The 13,671-nt window shown below is 43.4% G+C and overlaps 1 protein-coding gene across 2 annotated transcripts in view; it reads right to left on the bottom strand.

Moving 5' to 3' along the window:
* scp2a (sterol carrier protein 2a) overlaps positions 1-13,671 on the bottom strand; it is a 123,733-nt gene that overhangs the window by 79,611 nt on the left and 30,451 nt on the right. For both annotated transcript variants that reach the window (XM_072511017.1, XM_072511016.1), the window contains exons 10-11: positions 10,132-10,279; positions 7,830-7,937 (exon numbers count right to left, since the gene is read on the bottom strand). In XM_072511017.1, the coding sequence (XP_072367118.1) occupies positions 7,830-7,937; positions 10,132-10,279 (256 nt within the window). The remainder of the gene's footprint in view (positions 1-7,829; positions 7,938-10,131; positions 10,280-13,671) is intronic.

The raw sequence follows: 13,671 nt of genomic DNA, 5'->3' as shown, positions 1-13,671 counted from the left end.
GCCCCAAAAGTACGGAATTCTCCCACAGGGGTTGGCGCCGCTCCAACCGGCGGCGAAGGGACTGCGCGAGTTCGAGCATGCGCCGAAGGGCCAGCGTGATCTCGCGCATGCATGCAATCGCCGACGTATTTTGCCGCATGCGCGGGGGGTTCTCTTCTCCGCGCCGGCCATGGTGGAGCCCGACAGTGGCCGGCGCGGAAGGAAGAAGTGCCCCCACGGAACAGCCCGCCCGCAGATCAGTGGGCCCCGATCGCGGGCCAGGCTACCGTGGGGGAACCCCCGGGGTCGGATCCCCCTGCCCCCCGAGGACCGGCCCCGCCAACTTACCTGCCAGGTCCCACCGTGTGGGACCATGCGTAACCCACGCCGGCGGGACTGCCCAAAAATGGACGGCTGCTCGGCCCATCGGGGCCCGGAGAGTTGCCGGGGGGCCGCTGTCAACAGCCCTCGACTGGCGTGGCCTTAATCCCGCCCGGAAAACACGTTGGAGAAAACGGCAGCCGGCAGCGAGGCGGGGTTCTCGCCGCCCCCCCGTGGATTCTCCGACCCAGCGGGGGGTCGGAGAATCCCGCCCTTGAAGTATGGCTTTGGATCTGGAGCATCTGAAATTTTAGGCATAATATAAAGTCCATTCAGAACTAGCACAACTTCAATAACTGTTTAAGCTGCACTCTTGCATTGCAGAGCATGGTATGTTAATAAGGACAGGCGGTTCCTATGGAGGTTTTATGGAAATCACTGGAAAAAGATCATGGAAATTCAGGCTTGGTGTTGAAATCTCTCTCCCATTTTCTTCCTTCATGTCCTGAAGGCTGTGATTGATCTTAGAACATCGTTTCAAACACCGGCAGTATCTCATTACCTGGACATTCTTCAAGCATAAGTGTAGATAACGCCAATAATTTGTTCAATTATACAATTTTCAGTGACACCAATGTACTTTCCAGCAGGAATCACAGAATATGCAATCAGGAGTAAATACGCTGGTTTAGGTTTTGCCCCTCACATGCCAGGGTTGCTGAGGCCAACCATAACCCCATCTCTACTGCCTGAGTTCAGCTAACTTAGCAGTGCTAAGCCTACTTAGCCTACTCTTCCCTTCTTTGCACACTAACATGATCCTATCATTCAGAAAAGCATCACATAGAAATGATACTACAAAGATCTGATTAGTTAAAGGGACATTTTGTAGGGCCTTTGGTCTCTGGGATCTGTGAAAAGTGCTTGGCTAATCTCGGGTTTCTCTGTCTGATTGGTCAAAAGAGCTCTTCACAATGACAGGACAGGAAACTTGTTCATACACAAGATGTTAAATACTTATAGGGAAACAGGCATAGTGGTCTTAGCAAGAAATTAGTTGCTTTATTTTGTCTTTGGCAAGTGTCGATACCAAAACCTTACTAAACTGATAGGGTATCTAATCAGAATTTAGTTCCCAGCCATGAATCAAAGACAGATGCAAGATCATTAATAACAGATTGAAACAAGCAAAAACCAAATCCAAGAAGAGATGGTCACTTCTTCAGTCTGAACTAACTTCATTTTTTCCACCTTGGGGATTGTAAAACTGGCAAAATAACCCGGAAGATTTACAATCGTCTTTATATAAGTGGACCTGCCAACTGGAAGCAGCAAAGGTAAATAATTTCATAGCAACTGCTGCCTTTTCAGTCATCCAAGTCTGAGTGAAGCCCAAACAGATGGGATGAAAACCTTTTTTCTCTTGGATAACTATAACAAGAAAACAAAAGTTGAACGAGGAGAGTTTGGCAGGTTCCAATGCAATTCCCACTGGATACCAAGCATAGAGCATAATAATTTGCAACTAGCACAGAGCAAAGAGTGCAGCTGATTCTTGTACTGGACTGGAGTATCTTCTGCTGCAAGCTTTCAGAAAGTAGGGAAAACTAACCAGGATTAAAAATAATTAGGTACTTTTGGACATAAATTATTAGCCAACACAATGCTACAGAATTATTCATAATTCATCTATCCAAAACGTAACTCTTCACAGATGTTGCCTGACTGAGTATTTCCAGCATTTTTTGTTTTTATTTAATGGGCCTTAACTTCCGAGTTCCAAGACAATGGAATAAGGATGGTACAGCATTGCCCTGGAAGTACAAACTTCCAATGGGCAATTGCCCTGCACTGGGAACCATCCAAAAATGCAAGTTTAATTGCAAACTGCAGATGGTTCTGACTGTTACATCAATAATTACCCAGAAGAGATTAGAAGAATTCAAATTACTTCTGGGTAACTATTTTCCAGACCCACCAACTACACTGCCCTTGTGAACCTCGACTACAACCCCCACCCCACCCTCCCGCCAAACGGGACACAACAGCCCCCTGGCTTCCACCGGCCCTGCCATGGGACTCCCCACCCCCATGGACGCTTTCCCCCTCCTTGGGACTCCACACCATCAAAAGAATTCCCACCCCCACAGGAGACTCTATCCGCACCCAAACTACCCACCCCCCAATCCCGGGAAATGTCCATCTTCCCTCCACACCCACCAGGCCACTCCTGACACCCATCCCAGCCCTCCCCAGGCCTGACTCCCCTTCCCCAGCCCCACAACCAGGTCTGTAACCCTCTCCCTCCCCCCCACCCCCCCCCCCACCCCAGCAAGGCCCAAACCACTGCTCTCCCTCCCAATTGTGTATGCCCAACTCCTCTCTCCACTCTGACTCCCATTCAAGCACAACACCCCTCCTTCCCGGCCAGGCCAGACTTCCCTGTCCTCCCCACCTGTCCCAGTCAGGGCCGACTCCACCCCTCATGCCAAGGCCTGACTGCTTTAACTGGCCACTTAAGGTCCTCAATTGGCCTAGGGGTGGATAGGTCTACCGTGACTGTCACCGTCCCTGACTTAATCGTCACAGGTAGGGACACAAAAATATATGTATGAATACTGACTGGCCTGTTAAAGACGAGGCAATCTTATTTTAAAAAGATGGGTGGTTTGCATTAATATCCTACATGCTCCACCAGCACCATGACTTCTTACTCAATCCAGAACTGAAAAGGACAGAGGTTTCCAAAAAGCCATTGATCACGTCAGAAATGGGTCTGTTTACACACACACAGCGTGTTTAAAGAAAAAAAATACACATCTGGGTTTTTTTGTCCAGATTTTCTTCTTTAAAATGACTGCTTGGTCATCCCCAAACTGGACAGCTGGCTAGCCTACTCTCATTTGGTATGAATCCCCTTTCCCCCCAAAAAAACACATTAGACTGAGAAGGCATGAAACAAACAAGTTAAACCCTTCTCACTTTGGGGAATTTTGGTCTGGTCAGTGCTCAATTTCGTTATTCATACTTCTCAAAACAGAGACATTAATATCTTATTGCATTTTCATTGGTGGTATGTAATTTCAAACTCAAATACAACACATTATTAATCGTTATGACTGGCCTGCAGTGGACATCGTCTGGTGCAGTGGTAGTGTCCCTAACCTCTGGGTTAGAAGCTTTGGGTTCAGGTCCTATCCAGGACTTGCTGTGGCCATAGAAGGAGTGTTCAAGATATGGTTCAACAGACTGATAGTCAGCCTGCTGGGAATCCTTCCCCACTATTCCCCGAAAGTGTGCGTGAAGATTTTTTTTTTTTAACTGCCTGCTGTGCAATTTGAAGAGGCTGAGTTTGGTGATGCTGCAACTGCAGAAGGTGCACTTCCTGCACATATAATGGAACTTCCTGCAATGTCAAAGTCAGTGGCTGATTTTTAAGAACTTTGATTAAAATATAAAAGATTTGTAGAAAAGCTGAAGCCGATTTATGGAATTTTCTCTGGATTAGGTGCTATGTCAGCCCCCACAGAAACAAGCCAAATGGCAGTAAACTGTGCTCGCAAGGTTACACTTAATTCCCAATGTACATTAATTCCAATTCTGCAAAGTGTTCACCAGCTTAGGCAATATAATTTTCTGTATTAGAATTTTGAAAAATCTGATCTAAAGAGTGTCTTGCTTGTAGTGAGGTGCAGTGTTATTTTGCAGCCTGGTATAAATGATCATGATAATTGTCAGATAAGACTGCAGCTCAGAACAGCCAGAAATGGGAGCATCATAAGAAGAGGCTTGAGAGAGGATCAGCGTGGTAGTCACCACTGTTTGTATAATATGTGTATTAGAGGTAATACAGTAAGGCTCCTGTACTACAGGTACGGGGATAGATCCCTGCCTGCTGGCTCCGCCCAGTAGGCGGAGTATAAATGTGTGTGCTCACCGAGCTGCTACTATTTCTGTAGCAGCTGCAGGAGGCAACACATCTCTGCTTAATAAAGCCTCGATTACTCTCTACTCCAGTCTCGTCGTAATTGATAGTGCATCAGTCAGCAAGGGCTCGGTGTGGCGGAGGGAACAGGCCAAGAGCAGACATAATGGGTGGAATTTACCGTTTGTTTACACCGGCAGGATATTCTGGTTCCACCAACAGCGTTCGGGTTTCCCGGCGACAAGGGGTGCAGTCACAACTGCGGGACCAGAAAATCCTGCTGGTAGGCCTCTTCCACGGCCAAAGGTGGGTTAGTCGGTAAATCCTGCCCAATATGTTGGAGAGGGGGCTGAACAAGTCTGCACTAGCATCGGCTGACAAATGCACACCAATGACGTCAGTGGTGGGGAAAACTGGGCAAGCGCCTGCAGATGCAGTGCGAGACAAGTGCACATGCACAACTGTGCCTGGTGCTGGCCGATTGGCGTCAGGATCTACAGTGATTCAAAAGAGGAGCATGAACAATTGTATTTTGTAAACCAAGTAACAGGCACTTACCAATTCACTAATACAGTAACTGTATTAGTGGAGATGCAAGAAAATATATATTTCCACTGGACACAAAGGGGGAAAGCTTGCCTGGAGAAGGATAATTAACTTCCCTCGTATTGAGCTTTACAAATTCTTTCTCCTCTAGCTACCCTGAAAAGGTGATGGTGTATCTTCTCCAAGAACCACTGCTGTTCTTGTTTTGAATATACTCCCAAAGTGGCGTTAGGTCGGGAATTCCAGAATATTGACCCAGTGTGAATGAAAGAATGTCATTACATTCCCAAGTCAGAATGATGTGTAACCTAGAGGTCATGAAAGTGCCAATGTTGCTGGTGGTGCCCAGTTATGATCAGCAATATTTTATGATGTGGAGATGCCGGCGTTGGACTGGGGTGAGCACAGTAAGAAGTCTGACAACACCAGGTTAAAGTCCGACAGGTTTGTTTTGAATCATCAGCTTTTGGAGCACTGCTCCTTCCTCAGGTGAATTCGCCTGAGGAAGGAGCAGTGCTCCGAAAACTAGTGATTCGAAACAAACCTGTAGGACTTTAACCTGGTGTTGTCAGACATCTTACTGAGCAATATTTTAAACAGCATTCAACCCTATTTTTTGTAGGTGACAACCCATGTTAAAATTAGATGAAAGTAGTTGAAAAATGTAGAATGTACAGTTTAAGAACAATATTCTGCGGAATGCACTTTTGATTTTCCTATAACATTCATCATTCCTTTTGTTTAATGCATCAGTACTTCACTCAAGAAGCTAATCTACTGGGGCGGCACATTGGCGCAGTGGTTAACACGGCTGCCTCACAGCGCCAAGGACCGGAGTTCGATCCCGGCCAGGGTCACTATCCGTGTGGAGTTTGCACATTCTCGCCGTGTCTGCATGGGTCTCACCACCACAATCCAAAGATGTGCATAATAGGTGGATTTACCACGTTAGATTGCCCCTTAATTGGGACAAAAAAAGAATTGGGTACTCTGAATTTTAAAACAAATTAATCGACCGGCAACCCAAGTAACCTTTAAAACCTTGGTCAGACCCCATCTGGAGCACTGTATTCAGTTTTGGGCAGCTTACCTCGGGAAAGATACATTGGTCTTGGTAGGAGTGCGGCTCGCATTCACCAGAATGACACTGGAGTTTTTTCTTCATGTATTTGTTCACGGGGTATGGGAATCACTGGCTAGGCCAGCACCTACTTCTCATCCATAATTCCCTTGAGGTGATGGTGGTGAGCTGACTTCTTGAACCGCTACAGTCCATGTGGTGTAGGTACACCCACAGTACTATTAAGGAAGCGAGCTCCAGGGTTTTAACACAGCAACAGTAAAGGAACTGCAATATAGTTCCAAGTCAGGATGATGGGTGATTTGGTAGGGATTTTCAGGTTGTGGTGTTCCCATCCATCTGTTGTCTTGGTCCTTCTGGATGGTAGAAGTCATGAGTTTGGAAGGTGGTGTTGAAGAAGCTTTGGTGAGTTACAGTAGAGAATCTTGTATATGGTAAACACTGTGCAAGGGAATGATAGGGAAGAGGTGCCAATCAAAAAGGCTGCTTTGTCTTGGATAGTGTTGAGCTTCTTGAGTGCTGTTGGAGCTGCACTCATCCAGGCAAATGGAGAGTATTCCATCACACTCCTGACTTATATTTTCTAGATGGTGGACAAGCTTTGGAGCATCAGGAGGTAAGTTACTCATTACTAAATTCCTAGTCTCTCACGTGCTCTTGCAGTCACAATATTTAAATTACTGGTCAAGTTTAGTTTCTGGTCTATGGTAAACCCCAGGTTGTGGATAGGAGGATTCAGCAATGGTAATGCCTTTAATGTCACAGGAAGATGGTTAGACTTTCTCCTTTTGGAAGTGGTCATTGCCCGGAGTTCATGTGGCAGGAATGTTACCTGCCACACATCAACCCAAGCTGGAATGTTGTCAAGGTTTGCTGCATATAGACATGGATTGCTTCAGGATCCGTGTAGTCGCAAATGGCACTGAACATTTAATCAGTGAACATCTTAACTTCTGACCTTATGATAGAGGGAAAGTCATTGATGAAGCAACTGCAGATGGCTGGGCTTAGGACACTACCCTGAGGAACTCTTGCAGCAATGTTCTGAAACAGAGACGACTAACCTCCAACAATCAGCTTAGGGGTTAAATTATGAGGGCATAAATTTTATTTGTATTCCCTCGAGTAAAGAAGATTGACATGTTAACTGATTGAGGTGTTTAAAATGTATCATGGATTCATTAGGGTCGATACAGAGGAACGGTTTCCGCTGGTCGGGAAATCAAAATTAGAGCCAAGCCATTTAGAAGGAATATTAGAAGTACTTTCTCCACACAAAAGATAGTAGAACTTTGCAATTCCCTCATCAAAAAACTGCAGATGCTGGGACAATTGGAGGTTTCAGAACTGAGATTTCTAGGTTTTTGCTGGCTAAGGGTATCAAGAGTTATGGAGCTAATGGAGTTGAAGCCCAAATCAGCCATGATCTAATTTAAGAGTGGAGCAGGCTTGAGGGGCTGAATGGTCTACTTCTGTTCCTATATTTAACAGCACTGCACCACTGATTTCTTTCTTTCGGGTCCAACATTTAACACATACCATTTTGCATTATATCAGCCATTGATGTGTGATAATCAGTTAGATTACGATTAACTTCTTATAAAAAGTGTCAGTGTGCAGAATACTAACAGACAATGATCAGGATTTTTCAGTCAGCAGCAAAGCCTCACAGAAAGCTGTCCACAAAGTTCTAGTGATTGCTATGGCAAGGATTTTCCCTTTCCTGCCGTTGGTTTGAATTTGGCATCAAATTAACAGGATTTCCAGTCACCCAACAATATCATCAAGCAGGGTAAGCAGCAAATCACATTGAAGAATTCTGATGTGCAGGGTGTAGAATGCACTAATTATTCTTCACTTTTAACTAAGTGTTTTGGAAAGTGAAATAAATAACTGGGATGAACAAATCACTCAATCAGCAAGCAATATTGCAGCTCAGATCCCAATCGGGTTTGGAATATCTGCATATTAGAATACCTGTAGCACCCAATGGATGTCCTTTTGATATCAGTCCGCCACTTGGATTTATGACCCATTTTCCACCATATGTATTATCTCCTTTGTCAATCAACTGTCCAGCTTTACCTAGAAGAACAAGCACCAGTCAACACTAAATCAAAAGGCGTTAGAAACATTAACATTACAAACCTGTGAAATACATTTTAGGAGAACAGGGTACCTGATGAGCAATCATATGAATTCAGGCATTTTTTCTGCTAATGTTCACAATTTCAATTCTGGTAGGATATGAAAGTATATTTTGAACTGCCATCTAAAATGTATTCCTGTATCCTCATCTGCTGCAGGTAGTGATTCACACTGGCATGGCAGTGCACGCTGAAACGCTGACACATCGCTCAAGTGACAAATCTTTGAGACCAGACGATGAATGCTATCATTCTATTTAACTATAAGAGCTATTATAACTAAGATAAATCCTGGTCTTTGACATCGACATATGTGCGTTCTTCAATAGAAGTTGTTGAACAGCAATCAGTGCAAACTCTAGTTGACTTTTTGCTTTCTTGTGTGGGGAAAGTAGAGCTAATTATTGCAGCCTCAGCACTATTCACAATGATTGGTGAACTCAGAACCGAGCTAGAACATTTATTTCTTGTGTGGTTCAGTACCACACCATATAATATATATTACCCAATAAATAATCAGAAAAGCTACAAATGGAGAATCATATATTTGTATCATATATTTTCAGCTAATACGATTCACTCCTCGTGATATCAAGTAATGGCTGAAGGCACTGGATACTGCAAAGGTTATGGGCCATGACAATATTCCACAATAGTGCTGAAGACTTGCACTTCAGAACTTGCCGTACCCCTAGCCAAACTGTTCCAGTACAGCTACAACACTGGCATCTTTCCGGCAATTTGGAAAATTGCCCAGGCGTGTCCTGTACACAAGAAACAGAACAAATCCAACCAGGCTAATTACCGCCTCTTCAGTCTACCCTCGATCATCAAGTGGCAGAAGGGTCTTCAATAGGGCTACCAAGCAGCACTTACTCAGCAATAACCTGCTCACGAATGTTCAGTTTGTGTTCCACCAGGGTCACTCAGCTCCTGACCTCATTACAGCCTTGGTTCAAACATGGACAAAAGAGCTGAATGCCAGAGGTGAGGCGAGAGTGACTGCCCTTGAAATCAGCATTTGACTGAGTATGGCATCAAGGAGCCCTATCAAAACTGGAGTCATTGGCAATCAAGGGGAATCCACAATGCTACCGTGCTGCCCACTATGGGTGTACCTACACCTCAGGGATTGCAGTGGTTCAAGAAGGCAGCTCACCACCACCTTCTGAAGGGCAGCTAGGGATTGGCAATAAATGCTGGCCTAATCAGCAATGCCCATTTCTGGTAAATGAAAATATATATATAGACTATGTATATATATGTATCTATGTATATGTTGGACAATTATCTTTCCCTTAAAAAGATTTTCAACAGTAAGATTTGTGATGCTGTTAGTTAGTGCACTGACAGAAATAGAATCTAGTTAGATTAATGGGATGAATGCCATTTACATATGAGGTCTGCACCGGCTATGTATGAAATTATTTTAAGACAGTTTCCAATACGTTGCAAATGTGTATATATTCACAGCACACAATAAGCACAACTCTGAGAAAATTAGTGATTTCATTGAAAACAGCCAAATAGAAGCATGTTTTGGAAATAAAAATGCGACTCTCAGGGAAAGGAGTGGAGGGATGTTCCTGTCAAATTTGGATTAAAGTTTATTGTTGGGATAGTGCTTGTGGAGATAATCCAGATTTTGGATCAATAACCAGGGGGTCAGGGGAGGAGAGTTACTTCTCTAAAAAGATGAAAGAAATAGGGAAGTCAATAAGTGGTTTCTTCTACACATAGCATGCAAGGACATGTGTGATTGTGAAAAAGACTGTTTTACATCTTTTCTTCATCTCTGAATCTAAACCTTTTTTTGGCCAATTCTAAGCAAAATGCCCTTGCTGCTGTAACAACAACGGCAACCAAAATGGGAAAATTATCCAAGAAAATGTATAAAGAATAAACAGATCAATTAATATTATTACCTACAACTCATAAGCCTAAAAAAGATATTATGACATACCAATAAACAGGAATCATTACATTTCTTAATAAACCTCCAATCACAATGTATGCAGCTTACAACTCACTTTCTAGGAACACATTGGCTTGTGGCAAGAATAACTCATTAATAGAACCAACACAAGTTAAGATACAATACAAATAAATAATTAACTGAGAGCAATAATTACCTTCGGAACAAAGCCCAAGAGCCTCGTAAGTAATGAGCTCATTAGCAGAAAAGCAATCATGAAGCTCAATGACATCCACATCATTAGGCTGGAGACCAGTTTTCTGAAAACATTTTCTTGCTGCCTCCTTGGTCATGTCGAACCCAACCTGCAAAGTGAAAATAAGCATAAATCTCTTTCATTTTCTCTCTTCCTCTCCTGAATGTATGGCCCTACTCTGAGGCAGTGGTAAGTGTGCCATCCCACATCTTTGCTCCATTGATAATCGTTTCAGTACAATCCAAGACAAGGAGTATAAAACTGGCTATTTAACTGCAGGGGCATTTCGATCAAGCCAAATCACATATATATATATATATATATTCCAATGGAGATCTGCTGATTTCTCCTGATAGTGCATGGGTACCAACTCCAACAATATACCACGATACCATTCTTGCTTTGTCCAAATTACACACAGGAGTCTGAATGGCTCAGTTCTACCATGAATGGTGCACTTACCAACTAAACCCATTCGGGAACCTGGTTCAATCATTTTATTTGCACAGATTTTCCAAGTTTTCCAGTCACATCTGAGATCTTGGTGATTAGACTAAAATAGCCACACAACCCTGGCTAGACTAGCGCATGAAATCTATTACGAATAAACAATAACCCTAACTCTAGCTCACTGCATTTAACTATGTTTATGTTTTTGATGTGAAGTGTTAAATATACTCAAGTGAAAATCTCACATGTCGCCTATAATTGTCAACATTGGGCATGATTATTTTCAAAAGGTACTACATGGAGTACATGTGACTCCTCATGAGGTATGTATTCCTCAATTGACTCTCACCCTTAAAACACGGCAGGTGATTCAGCCACTGCTTGCACAGTGGAAGAAGAAAAATAAAAGTACATTCATGCATTCATGTACTCATGTATGTGCTTTGTTTGGCCCCTTGTTCCTCACGGTGACCAATCACCGTTTGTTGATGTACCATTTGTCAATGTACTCTGTTGATTATTCTTTTTGTCTACTATGTACGTACTGTGTACGTTCCCTTGGCTGCAGAAAAATACTTTACACTGTACTTCGGTACATGTGACAATAAAAAAAATCAAATTAAATCAACTTTTTACATGAAGCTCATCTTCGTCACACACTTGTCTGATGGTAGCAGCACTGGTGGCAATCTTGGTTTGCGCCGTGCTGGTCAACTCTTGTGTTAAGCATTGCCTGGTGTGACACAGCAGTCCCACTCTTGCAGACAGTCTCTGCCACGTTTGCTGCAGAGCAAGTCAATGGGATTATCAGGTCATGATTCGTCGGCCTCCCTTTTCTCTGCACCTTCTTCTCGGCCAGCTGAGCTTTTCATTTTCTGCTCACCTCTTTCAATGCCTTTCCAAAGTTTCTAGAGATCACAGCCATCAGTGACCTTCTCCCAGTGTCAATGTCTGCCATCTTCATATCTTGCTTGCAGATGTCCTTATAGCAGAAATATGGATCTCCAGAAGGTCATGACCCAGTGGTTAATTCACTCTACAAAGATCATTGGATATACAGCCATCACCCGTCCGACGAACATGCCTGTGCCAGTGCAGATGGCATTGGTTTAGCAATGAGTGTATGCTGATGGAACTGGCACCCTCTTGGACCTCTGAGTTAGTGACCTTGTCATTTGTCTGATATTTAACTTAAACATGTGTTGCAGCAATTAATATATTCATAAATTATAATTAATCAAAATTATAATACTTTGGTCATTTATAGATAACCCTACAATTTAGGAATAAAAATATGCTAAACTGACAAAACAGTAATCCATATGAACTGTGCCTAAAAGAGGTAGAGATAAAGCCAGCCATTAATATAATGAATATGCTCTCAATAATAATCTTCCTTTTGCCATTAGGTCTAAAATCTTAAGTGCAGCAGCTGTTTTGATATTCTGGAGCCCAGTGCCATCAATCTATAAGCTCAAGACGATTTAATAGGTTCTTGTGTCTGTGAAGAGTATTAATTTCACTAATGTTTCTTTACACAAAACATTTCCATTAAAGCAATGTTTTATGGATAAGGCAAAGATTGACCAATTTTATTAACTAGGGCCATATCTTCTGAGGAGTAGCAATCACGGTCAGGTCGCCACCCCACTCCTATTTTCTGTACACAGCCTCAGAGCTACGCATTTCAGGCCTGGACATCCAAAGCGGGCCTCTTCAAAAATGCGGGACATACCTATTCTTGGGGCTCTCCTTCAAAGGATAGCTGTAGCTGTCATATTTTGATAAGTCTTCATTCACTAACACAGTGTTAGTGAATGCTTGTGAGTGAGGTAAGTGGGTAGGTTGCCAGTGGGGTGGGGTGGCAGGGTGGTGACAGTACACAGGAATGTCTGAGGGCAGGTGGTCAGGGGGCTAGTGGAGTTGGAGGTTGGGGGGAGGGAGTCGGAGGGTCAGGGAGTAGGATGGTTGGGGGCCAGACGGAGGTTCAATGCAGGGCGTGGGGGGTCAATTGTATTGTTATCTAGGAGTTAGATAAAACTTTTATCTGTCCAATATTTCCTGGGTGACTTATCAGGTGAGTGAGTCCAGAGCCTCCAAAGTCTCTGGCTGTACTTCAGGAGTTGAAGACTTTTTTGGAAGATTCCAGATGCAGGGGAATTGCCAATCTGAGTTCAAAACTTCCCAAGGAATTCCTGCAGAATCCTATCATTGGAACATCCAAGGAATCCCCCACCCAGTGCAACTTTCGGGAACCCCCCCCACCCACCCAGTGCAACTTTCGGGATACAACCATCCAGAAGATCTGGGCTGTTATGTAAATTTTGCTTGAAGTACAAATATTCCCATTCTGATAACTCTGTGTGGACCAGTATGTAGCTAATCAGATGCTAATGTTTGGCTGCATCCGTGTCCTTTTCTATTTGCCTGGAACTCTTGGTGATGGTCAAATACGTATTTTTGAAACCATCCTAAGCAGCAGGATCCCATTCATGTTGCCTTTTGGTACGTGACGCCTACCAGTGACTCCCTTTCAGAACAATGCTCAAATCAACTCTTAAATGAGTAGTGAAGTCACTCATGACAACGAGACTGTCCTTTCTGCTCTGGATACTCATAGAATTCATGATTGGTTTTATCAGTTTGTCAAGGGTTGCTACATAGATACTAATAAGGGAGATGGGAGCATAGTCATAATGTTACTGGATTTATAATCCAGAGGCTTGAACTAATGCTCTAGCGATGCAAGTTCAAATCCCACTATGGCAGTTGGGGATATTTAAATTCAATTCATTAGCAAAACGGGAATAAAAAGCGAGTCTCATTAAAGACAATCTTGAAACCACAAAAGTCCATCTGATTCCCTAACATTCTTCAGGTGAATGAGGAAAACTGCTGTCCTCATCTGATCTGGCCTACATATGACTCTCAACCCACACCTACCTGGTTCATTCTAAAATAGCCTGGTAAGCCCCTCAGTTGCTTACTTGCTTAAGGGCAATTAGGGATAGGCAATAAATGAATGAAATGAAATGAAAATCGCTTATTGTC

The sequence above is a fragment of the Scyliorhinus torazame genome, chromosome 7 (assembly GCF_047496885.1).
Source record: "Scyliorhinus torazame isolate Kashiwa2021f chromosome 7, sScyTor2.1, whole genome shotgun sequence".
Lineage (NCBI taxonomy): Eukaryota > Metazoa > Chordata > Chondrichthyes > Carcharhiniformes > Scyliorhinidae > Scyliorhinus > Scyliorhinus torazame.
Note: the sequence above shows the minus strand (reverse complement) of the source record. Positions and strands in the feature narration are given on the sequence as shown.